Source organism: Marmota monax, unplaced genomic scaffold (genome assembly GCF_021218885.2).
Source record: "Marmota monax isolate L192 unplaced genomic scaffold, Marmota_monax_Labrador192_F-V1.1 WCK01_AAM20220418_F8-fsc00026, whole genome shotgun sequence".
Lineage (NCBI taxonomy): Eukaryota > Metazoa > Chordata > Mammalia > Rodentia > Sciuridae > Marmota > Marmota monax.
The window spans coordinates 14,809,333-14,823,609 of NW_026693108.1; the positions used below are offsets into that span (position 1 = coordinate 14,809,333).

Consider the following 14,277-nt stretch of genomic DNA (forward strand, 5'->3'; position numbering starts at 1 on the left):
CGGTGCCACCCTTCTAAAACCAGACACGTATTCTCTTATACCAGGTTCCATCAAATACTGGGTTGAGCAACAATTTGCTTTTCATTGCAAGCACTGTCTCAGGGGAATCGAATCTTCTTTTATTTACCCAGCTATGCAAATAAAAACTGCAAGCATGGTAATAAAGGAAAAAGCCTCAAATCTGGAAATAACACAAATGACAGTTTCTGCCAGGAGTCATGAAGTCACTTGCTGCAAAACCCTGGAAGAAAGGAGTCCGAACTTGAGCATTGTATCAGCGAGACATCAACTGCTCTCTGGAGGCTAAACAGAAAAGGTTTTCTGTGTCGATCTACCTGTGTGGGTACAATGCAATACAGTACACAGCCTGGTTACCCAAACCAACGTGGGCGAACGTTCGCTCAGAGAGAACGCAAGGAAGATCGCGACGCACACACGGAGGCTGGGATGCGGCACTTGGTTCCCAGCACTGCCCACCCTCTCCTGGCGCTTCATCGGGGCATAGGCACTGGCTATTTATCTTCCCAGAACTTGGAAGTGTTAAGGCCTATGCAGAGAAGTTTGTAGAAGCGACTTTAAGGGAAACAAGAAGAACCTGCAATATGTTCCTTTTTCCCCACCGTGCTTACTTTTAAGAGAACCAACGAAACAGCCAAAGGGGGCTCTGGTCAGGCATTCTCGCCTTTTAGTGATACCATTTTAATCAGAAGCCAGCTTTTTGTGGGGAAGAGGAACAAACCCTGTGAATTCCTTGCCCTAACTTTCCGGGGGAGACGCAGGGACTTTCCGTGTCCTCAACTCTTCGGACCAAAAACGTTCCGCCACCCTGACGCCTGAGTCACCCCATCAGAGCCTGTCTGCGGTCCCGGGCTCAGAAGGCGCCCCAACGGGACGGACACCCGGGGGCAGCTGATCCTCCCCGCTCCCTCAGACCCTCGGGGCAGAGCGGGCCGGGTCTCCACTCAGGGCGGTGGGGCCAAGAGCGCTCCCGGAGGTTGGCCAGCGAGGAGCGCGGCCAGGGGCGAGGGATGCAGACCGTCCAGCGCCAGCATGGAGGGGAAGTCCTTGCAGTTGGAGACGCCCGTGGAGTCGGTCACGCACGTCTTCCACAGGTTGGCCCAATAGGTGGCGGTGGTGATAACCGTGCCGTCGATGGTGGACACCTTCCAGTAGTCGGTGGGCAGCGTGGAGGACACCAGGACCCAGCCGGAGATGGAGACCATGAAGGCGATGATCTCCGAGGCGGTGCTCGCCATGCCGCAGGATGCAGCCGCGCTCGCGCCGGCTCTCGCACTCCCACTCCGAGCCGCGACCCCCGCGGGCCGGGCCTTGCGACTCCGCCTCCAGCCGCTGCCTCCGCCCCCACCCGCCGCTTCCGCACCGACCCGGCGCTAGGGGGCGCGCGCGGCCCCGCCCGGCTGCCCCGGTAGGTCGATCGCGAGGGCGCGTCGGCTGGGGAGCAGAGGGATCCCTGGGCGCTTCCCCTGGGTTTTCTTCAGCTAACTGGCCCGCCGCCCGCGGTCGGGAGGAAGGCTGGTTTGTGCGCTCGCGTCCCTGAATCTCCGGCCCGGGGTGCTGCGGAAAACGGCCCTGTCATTAGAGCTGTGCAGAGAAAAGACTGGCAGCCAGATGTGGACAACCTGCTGGCCGCCCCGCCCCACCCCGCCCCGTCACCTCCATCCACCCTGCCACTTTTTGCGGGGAAATAGCCTGGCTTCCTGAGCACTGTGTAAAAGCAGGGCAAAAAGCCTTCTGAGTGCTCTGAAAGGACACGGTAAGGTAATGCAGCCTCGGTTTGCTGAACTCTAAAGGTCTGCGGGCCACGCTTGTTTGGGTCACCCGGTTTGGCTCATCAAGGAGGGATCACGGTGCCGGCTCTGGCCCTGCCTTGAAATTTCTGCTCTTCTTTTTGGGTCCGGTGGTATGCGGAAAGTCATTTAAAGAAGTGCTTGCGGGGCTCAAGCCTAAATTCAGGGTGGCAGCAGATGGATAGCACGGACTCCGGGGAGCTTGGCTTCAATCTTGATATGAAATATTGCAGCCAGCAGCCACAGTGCTGACCACCCCTGCTAACGCAAGCACTCTTCCTAGACGTGCACCGAAGTCATGCCCTGATCCCCCTTCCTGCTCCCAGCGTGGTCAGTTCTCTGAAAAGGTGACTGTCACAGTGCAGTCCCTTTGCTCTGTATCTTGTTTGGCTTTTTCCAACCACCAACTTTGGCGCCTAATCGAAAACTACACTCCTTCATTCCTTCATTCCTTCACTGCTGTCTTAAGGCAAACATAAAGATCAGGGTGTACTTCCAGCCCATGAGGTCACGAATCTGGGCATAAATCAAAGAACAAAGACACTTGCTTTATTATGCGTTATTATTTGTCCACTTAAAGTTCTCGCAGTTCTTGGTATGACCTTTTAAGATTCACTTCTTGCCAAAAGTAACCAAAGGTCCAAAACCTATAAATCAGTCTGCTTCAAGAAACTCGTTCCTAACGCTCTGTTTTCGCAATCTTTATGCAGGGATACTTTGGTTCATTGTGAAGAATTTAACTCCCCCCCCCTTTTTTTGTCTGTGCCCCCTCCCCTTTTAAACCAAATGGATGCAGAATGAAATTAAGGTGACTAGGTGACTGGGATACAATCACCAAGACTTTGGTTTGGAAGGACCGTGAGTGACCACTGGGACATGCTCCACTCAATACAATTATCCCATTTTTTAGAATAATTTCCAGCCCTTGCTCCACCAAGTGTTTAGCACATGCAAGGCTTTCATTCTGTTTTGTTTTGACAGCACTTTTAGAAAACTTTCCTTTATATTGAGCCCAAATCTTTCTCTCCTTAACTTTGACCCAAATGCCACAATCTGAGCTCTGAGGCAACGCAAGTGAGGTCTACTCATGCAGCTGTGGCAACAGGTAGGTGGTGTGTGCTTGATCAGTCTCCTGGCTGTGTGAATGTGACCAGGGTGGAGATGGTTTGCTTGGTGGGAGGCAGTTTCTCTATGGTTCTGCTCTTGGTCTCAGTTTGTCCCAATGAGTTGCTTTGGGTTCACTAGTGGGTTAATTTAGAAACGAAGTTTGGGAAGCACCTTCCTAACCATTTCCTTATCATCTTCCCAGACATTCAAACCAGTCACCTTTAAGGAGCAAATGTCTTCTCTTCTTTTGTGTGATTTGCCATAAAGTGCTTTAGTTTCCTGCCCCCTGGCACATTTCTACTGTTACTTCAGTGCCATATTTCTTTCTGAACCATCTATTTCCGATCCAATTTGCTATTTAGAAAACATAAATCATTAGCTGGCACATTCCATGTGGAGTTGCCTAAAATTAAACATCGCACAAAGTTTGTACCACATTTTTTGGCTTTGTTTAACGGTCTCTTTGTTTGCTGTATCTTGCTCTTGGTAGGTACTCACTAAATTTGTTAATGATTTCTTGTTTTTACTAGACAAGAACCTGGCTTACTTTTGACTGGGAAAAAAAAAAGTTGAGTATTGTGACCTTTAGGACTCAGGCAGTTTATAACTGGTTGCTTATAAATTCCACTGTTTGGATCCAAAGCCACATTGGTTTTTTTGTTCTTGTTTTTATTTGGTACCAGGGATTGAACCCATGGTGTTCAACCACTGAAGCACATCCACCCTGTTTTTTATTTTTTATTTTGAGACCAGGATCTCACTAAATTGCTGAGGGCCTCGATAAGTTCAAAGCCACATTGTTTAAAAGAAAGAACTGTGACGATTGGTTTGGTGTTTTAGACCAGACTCCAAAAAGCTACTATCTAATGTAGTTCTACCCATTGCATTTTTAAAAATCCATAAGCTCAGGCCATCACTGCAACATAGCTTCCAGAGGAAACAAATTTTGAATTATAACCTGGAACTCCAAGAAAGAATCCTAACACCTCACCACCCTGTGGAATCACCACACCAAGAATGCCAGAATCTCTGGGGAAGCCTGGTAAGGTGTTCTTAGAGCTGCCAATGCAGAGCCAGGCTAAGAGCTACAGCTCTGACTGGTTGAGGTTTATATATATACATGCATAAAAACAGTTAACTTAGCATAAAGAATGATGTGCATTATGGAAAGAATAAATATTAATCTTTGATGAAAACTTTAAAAAATATTCTATTACTGCAGAGATTGTAACACACAATTTCAGTTTGAAAGAGGTTATAAATACACAAGCAACCCATAAATTAAGACCTGGATGGCAATACTATTAGTTCCTTTGCCAGCTAAAACAGACTGGGGTTTTCATGCCTGTGGGCATGATTAATTTTTCCTTAATCTATTGTCCTTTTTATGAGGTTAAACAATGTAAACTCTTTTTTCTTTTTCTTCTCTAAAATGTACTGTGTATTTACAGTAAAAGTTACATTTTAGAGCCCATATGTGCCTGACCAAAGAATGAAAAATGTTAACTTTCTTTAATACTTAAAGAATATCATGTAATGAATCAAACATTTATTTTAAAATGTCTTATATCTTGCCATTTTCAAACCACATAATCCAACATAAGCATGTTCCAAAAACAAAATAGACCAAATAGAAAAGTTTTTTTAAAAGAACTAATGCATAAATGGCTTGTTTCACCTTAAGATTATACGGTCCCAAATAACCTTTGCAGTTAATCTGCAAACCGATTTACAGAAAGTACCTTTCAACTGATAAATACTTCCTTGTTTTCTTTAGGATTGAGCTCACTGAAAATTTTATATAACTATCCATAACAGATTATTCTTAATTTCTATATAAAAGTGAACAGATTGAGAAAGCTGCTTTCTCTAAATTAATCAAAGGAGTATCTTAACTATAACATGATCTTTACAAATAGCTGCAGATTTTTTTTTCACTGTGAAAAACTAATTGATCTATAAATTAGAAATTTTTACCTGATGATAACATAATGCCATGAAACATATTATGCTTTCCACTTTTGAGACCTCAGAATTGGAGGTTATTTCTCTGGCATGATTGTGATTGTTAAGGAAAAGTAGAGGATTCCCCCCACCCTCCAGAGTTGTTCAATAGGAATGAAAACCAGTTTAGCCAACTGAACAGGAGATTTGCAGAAATTCTTTACTTGAGATTCGGTTCGCCTGCCAAACAGCACAGGTGTGCGTTTCAACAGCTCAAGGATTTTCTAAGCATAAAATTTGGTTTCAGTATACATTAGCTCCTTCCTAGATTCCAGCGAGGTGGGGTGCTGCTAATCAGGTGGGAAGGAACTGAAGTCCTGGTAATTACTGTATTAACTAAAAACAACAACTGCCCAGGAGCCAAAGATTGTTCCACCAAGGTGAAGAAGACATTAAGACCAACACTAAGATATCAAAAGAGCATATCTGTGTTCTTCTTCTTTCCATTTTCCCATAACACTCTTAGTTTCTGTATTGTGTACATGGGTTCTATGATATTTATAATCTTCTTAGTATGAAAACTTCAGACTGATATTAGTAGTTAGGAAATAAACACTCTTATCATTGTTTATATATAAATGTATATGTTTATACACTTTTTTTTTTTTTGCAAATTATAAATAAGCAGTTGCCTTATTTCGTCATTTGTCAACCTCTGAGACTCTCCTGTGTTGGAATGTTTCCACGGGCCCATTACAAGTTGATGCCACTTACCGTGTGGATCTGCTTTCCTACATTCATTTGAAACACACTCACTCTCAGTTCTGAGCTAACTTAAGATCATCTAGGTTCCTCCTGACCCCTGGAGGGTTCCTCCTGAGCCCCTAGACAGTTCCTCCTAACTGTCTTTCGATTCCTAATAAACTTAATCTAGCAGACAAGCACCAGGGAGAGGAGCAAGCATTTCCCTCTAGGTCCTCACTGCCTTATTTTCTATCCACTGTCTCCCTCCTTGGCTATGTTAGAAGAGGGTGTATCGATAGGGGTACGTGGAGAAAATGTTTGAAAGGTTTGTACATGTAGTCTTATTTTCACTTTTTTTTCCCTTGATACTGGTGATTGAACCCAGGGTCACTTAACCACTGAGCCACATCCCCAACCTTTTTTATATTTTATTTAGAGAGAGGGTCTTGCTGAGTTAGGGCCTCACTAGGTTACTGAGGCTGGCTTTGAACTCAAGATCCTCCTGCCTTAGCGTCCAGGCATGTGTCACCACCCCACCCTTTTTAATATTTTATTTTGTGACAGGGTCTCACTAACTTGCTTAGGGCTTCACTAAATTGCTAAGGCTGGCCTCAACCTTGCAATCCTCTTGCCTCAGCCTCCCAAGCCATTGAGATTATAGGCATGCCCTACTGTAACTAACTGGCTTATTTTCACTTTTTAGTAAAATTAGAAACATGCTAAAGCAAAGAAGTTCAGACTATTTATGAAAGAAAGTGAGGTGGTGGAGAGGGGACAGACAATGGGCATAAGAGAAAATCCTAGCTCTGTATCGATTGGTGCAGTCCACCTAACTTGGTCAACATCACTTCTTCAACTATAAAGCAGGAATGAAAATAGCTCCTTTAAAGCTGTTGTGAGGATTAGAGGCAAGGCATGTAAAGGTTTGGAATGTGGTGGATGCTCAGTAAACAACGGATGTCATTCAGTTGACTCATGCTTTTCATTTCCCTGGGTCTTTTTAAAGCTTTAAAATTCCATTTTCCATAAAAGTGGTATTGATCGGAGTTAGACCCACTTGCAGTAAGTAAATATGGATGAACTGTGCTGCAGATATTCAAATAAAAAGGCAGAAAGTGTTCAGTAGAGTGCTAACAAAGGAGAGGTTGCTGCCAAGGGTGAGAGCAGAGGGAGTGGAGGCAGGAGCAGGGAGGCAGGTGGGACGGGGCAGGGGTGCCTAAGGACGAGAGGCGGAGTGAGGAAAGAAGCTGAGTTCAAAAGGTCGAGCAATCCTCCTGCCTCAGCCTCCCAAGCCACTGAGATTATAGGCGTGCCCTACTGTAACTAACTGGCTTATTTTTACTTTTTAGAAAAATTAAAAACATGCTAAAGCAAGGAAGTTCAGTCTATTTATGAAAGAAGGTGAGGTGGTGGTGCTCTTGTCCCAAGAGCAGTGGATAGACATACAAGTACCAGACAAGTGCTAACAGAAATGTAAGGAGAGAAAAACGGCTAAGAAATAATGGATAAAGAGGTGGGAAGTCAGAGGTGGGTGAAAGACAGTAGGAAAAGAGGAGAGACCTCTTACAGCCTTCACTCTTCCGCATTTTTAGGAAGGGGTAGTAAGCCACACAGGTATTGCCTCTCACCAAATGGAGAGACTTTCACCTGTCCCTGCCCCTCAGTGGAACTGGAGCAATGCTTGTTCCAAACTACTCAGGAGTCCCAGGTGTACCACGTGGCTCACTTCATAGGAAATTAAAAATTAATTCTTTCAGGATCAAAAATACATAGTCTTATAAAAACATACCATAAACAAATCATTGACTTTTCCTTCAAAATGTAGATCTTCCCTTACTTTCATCTAATAAACATTGATATTGGCATCTTTCAGGTAAGTGGCCATCCTAAGCAGATGTGTTCCATCCACATCTACTGGGTGTAAGAACACACCAAAAATGAATTAAAACAATTTTAAATAACTTGATTTACCCTTAGTTTTCATCAGATCGCTTGTATCATCAGAAGTATTTGAACAGGGTACCTAATTTCCTTATTTCCATGTGAGTTTAGGTTTTGCAGTAGGGGAATTACGGTTCACTAATACTCTGTTTAACAGTGTCCTAGGAATTGCTGACCCATTATATCATGGGTTTGGTCTTTTTTTTTTTTTTTTTTTGGACTAGGGGATTGAACCAGGGGTGTTTAACCACTGAGCTACATCCCCAGCTCCTTTTTTGAGAGGTAGGATCTCGCTAAATTGCTGAGGCTGGCTTGGAACTTGGGATCCTCTGCCTCAGCCTCCCATTTTGCTTGGATTGTAGGCTTGTGCCACAGAGGGACCTCTGAGGGCCACCTGTGGTCGGGTGGAGTGTGACATCGGGAGACTAGTGAGATCCAGGGCTGAGTGGAGACAGAAACAAGATGGCCCAGGGGCCGTGCCCTGACTTCTTCCTCCATTTCGCAGCCAAGGAGGTGAGGAGGCGTGAACAGAAGAGGGGGAGAAGGCATAGCGCCCACAGGGGAGATCCCAGGGCCAGAACCCTGGAAGCCACGTGAAGAAACTGGATTATGGAGGAAGGTGTGGAGCCCAGCCCTGGTGAGACGGCCAGCTGCAGGAAGAAGAGACCATCTAGCCCTTGGTGGCCTTGGGGAGAGCTCTTCAGGTAGAGAGGGTGGGAGCAGGTTCATTGACAAGAGAGGGAGAGGTGGAGATGGAAAAACAGGCTCCCTTCAAAGGGAGGAGAGAGGGGTTTGGAACCTGGAAGGCAAAGTGGGGCTGTGAAAAGCATTTTATTAAGATGAGAGAAATCACAGGTTAGGGCCTTCTGGAGCTTGGAGACTGGAGTATGGTGTCCACGCCAAGGACCACACATGGCCATGGCCCATTCCATGCCTGGCTTCTCCCACGGAGTACACCCACGTAGGTTAGCTCCCCTAAGAAAAGAGTTCAGATGCCGCTTTTCCTCTACATTTATGTGTACTTGAGTTTGTGCTAAGATAAATCCCTTAGTTTGACATTATTTAAAAATCAATATGACAAACATCTTATTGTTCTAGAATTACCAGAGTTAGAAAGCACTATTTAATTCAACATTTTCAAATGAGGAAACTGGAATCCAAAGCGACTTCTTAATGCATATGAAGTCATAAAGCATGTATTGGGGTATTGTGTTAACTTAACACTTTGTATACCTCATTCTTCAAAAATGTGTGGATTAAAAAATCATCTGAGCTGGGCACAGTGGCTCGCGCCTGTAATCCCAGTGCCGCGGGAGGCAGAGGCAGAGGCAGGAGGATTGCGAGTTCAAAGCCAGCCTCAGCAACAGCAAGGCACTCAGCAACTCAGTGAGATCCTGTCTCTAAATAAAATACAAAATAGGGCTGGGGATGTGGCTCAGTGGTCAAGTGCCCCTGAGCTCAATCCCCAGTACAAAAAAAAAAAAAAAAATCTGAGTTTAGTGCTGAAGAAAAACATGAATTTGAATAATATCTAAAAGTTGAAAGCTATCATATTTCTCCTCAAAGATATATTGATGCTGATAAAATACAAGTAACTCACTAGGTGTTGTGGTTCAAGTTCATGTGGAATCATCTCTGTAAATGACAGATCATGAAAATGACGGAACATGAAAAGAAAGGAAGTCATAATAGAGCTGATATGCCGATGATATGGCAAAGCCTAGACACACCTCTCTTTTTGGTTCAAAGCAATAGCTGTTTCTATGCTTAATGTAGGGTTTGCGAAGAAATAATAAAAAGAGCTAGAGAACAAGGTTAGCATCGTGTTTTGCCTGGGATTATTTCAAGTGCCACACCTCTAGGATGTCTCTCGTATTAATCTCTCTGACAAAGGAATAGACCCTGTGTCAAATACTTCCTCACCATACAGTCTGTCCACCTATATAACCCTATTGTGTTAAGCAGTGTTGCTTTTTCCAATCAGAGCTTCTTTTGAAAGATTATATTGTAATTTTTTGACACAGTTAATCAAAGCAGCCAATGAAATTAAGCAAACCAGTATGTTCTGTTTGTCCTCAAGTTTCTGGTTTATAACTGTTCAGGAGAAATGTAAAGAATAATATGCTGTTATTTCATGTTAATTTCCAAATGTAAGCTGGGCATGGTGGTGCACACTTGTAATCCCAGTGACTTGGGAGGTTGAGGCAGGAGGATCACAAGTTTGAGGCCAACCTCAGCAACTTAGGGAGACCCTGTCTCAAAAAGTAAAAAAGAGGCTGGGGATATAGTTCAGTTGTGTAGAGCCACTGGGTTCAATTCCTAGTAGCAAAAACAAACTAATAATTTCCAGATGTAACTGAGAGGATCAAGTGAATTAGAACAAGGCTATTTACAGAACTAGTAATATAGGTGTTGGATAAACAATTGTTGAATTCAATTTTATTAGTCAAAAAGGATAAATGTACTTAAAATATCAAATAGAACATTAAGTATAAATTCTCAAAAATATATGTAATTGTTAATCTTTGTTCTTTTCAAAAAATAATCTATCTTATTACAAGAATAAATCCTTTTAAATTATAACCTTGTTATGAATATGAGACTGTATTGGTTTATACTTCAGATAATCAAATTAGTTCTCAAATCATCACTCTTTTTTTGTCATTTAAGTCCCGTTGTATACACAGGTATAAATATTGTATTTATCACTGAAGAATTTTCTACAGATGGTTTGGAATCATACAATATGAATTTAGAATGATGCAGCATGTTTTTCTATTTGTTTTGTTACCTATAATCTACTTGGTAACTTCACTCACAGATTAAAGCTGTTGTTTCTTGTCCTCTTTTCCCCAATAGCTGATGAATTTTGCCTTTGGAGTCACTTGTATTTCATTGATTTAGGAAAAAAAACAAGCTGAACTCTCAGTAGCATACTCCTCCTCAGTGACACCTGTCAACATGGAGCTACCCTTTCTTCCTCAGTACCTGGGAATTTCCAGATGACTCTCAGTTTCCAGGCAGAAGATTTTTTAGAAGGGTGGATTTCACATCCCCACACATACAGGTGTTTGCTTTACCTAATCCTGGGCAAATGTGAATGTGGCTGTTTATTGATCATGACCTTTTTTCCTTTTTTTCCCTGTGGCCATGACTGTGACTTGGATATTTGCCTCTAACTTTTCTGCATTATTTAGTGAGTGCAGTACACATATTTCCAGTGCAATATGTTTGTTTGTTTGTTTTCCTGGCCAAACCTGGCCAAAAACAAACCACCCTTGTGACTATACTTCAAAATCACTTTGACTTTGGAAGTACATGCATTTGTATTCTAAATCAAATAATCCTTGTATACCTGAGATAACAGAATTTAAAGGCTGTTATATCCTCCAGCAGGTTGTAAGGTAACAGAGACAAAATACCATTTTTACATAGGTGATATATAATGTCACACAGGCAATTCAGTCTTGGGAGTGTGGCTTTTTCCAATCATTAAATTTGGTTGCACTGGGCTGGCATTTAGAGGCCCTGACATCTTGCCCTTTCATTGCCTTTTTACTAATCTACATTTTCTTGGGCAAATTTTTACCTGTCTTAAAAGTGAGTGTTGGAGAAAAATGAGTGGGCTGTGAAAGAAATCTCAAAAACTCTGCCTCGTTTAACAACAGAGGAGAAAGTTTAAAATGCAGTGGGAGAAAATTGGTTCTTCCTCCCCTTTGGTACCAACACCGGAAAAACAAGATGATGTGGGGAGAGAAAGGAAAAGAAAACCCGGAGCAATGGAGGCCCAGATGCAGAGCCAAAGTGGACACACAGATGACAGGAGAGTTAGAGTCACAGAGAGGGCTCTTTCTCCCACCCCAAACAGAGATTCGCCCTTTGGTTCTCCAAGTCTGCCTGAGTTCTGCCCCTGTGTCCCAGCTGCCCCAGTCTCTCTCACTTGTGTCACTTGCTTACCTTGGTCCCTTAGAAGAAAACCCAGTAACCTATAGCCTGGACACTGCAAATTCTCTCTGCTCCAAGTGTCGGGAAGGAAAAGCAGAAGGAAGAATGAGTTTGGTTCATTTTATGCATATGGCCTGATTTCCTTTAAATCTATTCGAGGGCATTGGTGCCTGTGTTTATTTTCATGGTTGGAATTAAGCAATTTTTAGAAGGTCCCATGGCAGGTTAATGACAGAGCCAGATTTAGCATGCACAGCTGCTAACTTCTCAGTGTGGGTCCTGGGCCACGAGGCCACGTGGCCATTCCACCCGGTGTTTCAAATCACACACTTGTCAACTGCCAGGAACTTTCTATGCCCATTGTGTGGGCAAACTTTATTAGACCTAACATGTCAGAAAAAGCTGAACATAAAAACCTCAAAACTTGAAAAATACTTCATATTACTTTTAGTTCTATTAAAAAAAAAGTTCACATACTAGTAAGTTAGTATTGTTGGTGTGAGTGAAAAAAACAATATTCCCCCCCCCACCCCCGAACAGAACCTCCCTCGCTATCTCAGTTATGCAAACTATGGACTCAGGCTTGATCATATTTTTACAGGCAATAAGGGCCACTGAATTTAAGAATTAACATCATTTCTCATTTCCCAGTCAGAGCCACTAGCCTGTGTGTGTGTGTGTGTGTGTGTGTGTGTGTGTGTGTACACACACACATATATAGACATTTTTTTGGGGGGTGATACCAGAGATTGAACTCAGGGGCACTCGACCACGGAGCCACATTCCCTACCCCTATTTTGTATTTTACTAGAATCAGGGTCTCAGTGAGTTGCTTAGCGCCTTGCCGAGGCTGGCTTTGAACTCTCAATCCTCCTGCCTCCTCCTCCTGAGCTGCTGGGATTACAGGTGTGTGCTATGATTTTTGCTTATTGTTTTTTTTTTAACTTGTTGCTGATATTTTTAAAGGATACATATTTTTCATGTAACAACTAAAAATAATCTCTTGTAATTAATATATATCCTCTTAGATTTCAGTGATAGATAGTTCTTAGAGGTAAATCTTTCGGAGAGGCATTGAAACAATGCTGTATTCCTACATGCCTCAGTAGAGACCCTGAATAGGAAAACAGGTTCAAACCACTGTGTCGCTTGGGCCTTTTTCTTCTGTGTTGTCTTGAGACATCCCTGAAGCTTTGACACCTCTGTACCCTTTACCTTCACACAGCTGTCCTCACCCACTTGTCTTTTTTTTTTTTTTTTTTGTGATGGTACTGAGGATTGAACCCAGGGCCTTGTGCATGGTAGGCAAGCACTCTACCAACTGAGCCATATCCCCAGCCCTATCCTCACCCACTTTCAGCAGTTGATTGATCTACCTTCTTTTGTTGGAGGGCAAAAGAAAGTTTTAGAAATATAACAAAATTTGATATTATGACACAATTTGAATATTTTAAAAAATTGCCTCTAGGAACAGACGGGAAGGGGTTAGAGTTGCGATAAGGGGGCACAGGGAAGAGAAGTTATGCGTCCCAATAATCCAGAAAAAAAATGTGGTCCAGACTCTGCCCTAGAAAAGATGAGATTCCTTTATATGGTGAGAAAAGGAAGAAGCTGTGAAATGAGAATTTGCAGCTGAACACACACACCGACCTTGTGCATGATGAAGGAAGTTCTGGCCAGTCACTAGTGAAATCAATGGGATGAATCAAAGGACAGCACTCCACAACCGTATAAGGAAAGTGAGTACATATTGGTAATTCATAGAAATAATTTGGTAATGCATTACCGATTGGTAACCAAATGAAAGCTGGAAATAATGCTTGGTTCTTCCTGTCAAGTTGGTTCCCATCAAAAATGTATACACATCTTCTTCAAAGTGACTTTAGACAGATGCATAAAAAAGGACTATAAATCTAGGCTGTCTTCTTGTTTATTGGACATTGCCCAAGAGGATGTGGTTGTTCAGGTGCTAGTTAATAACTGCCATTGCTAATCAATTAGCTGCTCAGGTTTCAGTGATCCTCTGCTCTCAGTTGGCTTCCTTTGTAGGGCCAGAAGCCAATCAAAATAGTGTGTCTTCCCTGGACAAGTGTTCATTGTTACCACGTACCAGCAAAGTACTGGGCAGGAAGGTACACTAGATGGAGAGACTGACCTTGGAATCCAAGCCAGCTACAGAAAGAAGCAAGAATATGCGAATTAATGCATAGGACCTTCAGATTTGGAACTGCCCTTCTGTGGAATGAATTTGTGCTTTTATCTATGCATTTCGTTACAGAATTTGGCTAAGTGAACTTCTTTCCAGTGAGGGGTATATAGGTATATTGCTACCTAAATAGGTATATTAATACCTAAAATGGCTTCCTCTTTGTAAGTCCTTCCATTTCTACAACTTGCATTTGGGAAACTCAATAGGACTTTAGTATATCTCTGTCATATCATTCCCCTAATAAAATGCATATAAATTATGATGACACCAAAGCTAAAACTGAGATTGGAGTTCACATTGTTCCCTCTAGTCACCAGTCATAGTGTTTTCTGCATGTTGGAGGAAGGGTACATCCTGGGTAGCTGCTGAAATATGAATGATTTCCCTTGTGGCAACACACATACACACAAACTCCCCAAACCCATGAGCCGTGAGCCACCCTGCAGAGTCTGAACTGTATGACTTCGCTAGGGATCCTTTCATCTGGGGTAGAATGGAAATACATCCTAAAATTAGAAGCATGTAAACAAACTGGGTTTAGTTTTTCCACTTAATGTTTAATTTTAAAATATTCTATCT

General features: G+C 42.8%; 1 protein-coding gene and 1 non-coding gene across 4 annotated transcripts in view; both read right to left on the reverse strand.

The window, feature by feature from the left end:
• The window catches only part of Cldn10 (claudin 10), a 101,347-nt gene that overhangs the window by 21,105 nt on the left and 65,965 nt on the right, over positions 1–14,277 (reverse strand). Inside the window, exon 1 of one of the 3 annotated variants that reach the window (XM_046454758.2) lies at positions 1,037–1,319. The exons of the other annotated variants lie outside the window; for them this stretch is intronic. Coding sequence (XP_046310714.1) covers positions 1,037–1,256 — 220 coding nt within the window. The 5' untranslated portion in view covers positions 1,257–1,319. Of the gene's footprint in view, positions 1–1,036; positions 1,320–14,277 lie in introns of those variants that run through there. 3 annotated transcript variants of the gene reach the window in all.
• Trnag-acc (transfer RNA glycine (anticodon ACC)) lies at positions 12,753–12,825 on the reverse strand. The gene has a single exon. It is a non-coding gene; the product is annotated as a tRNA-Gly (tRNA).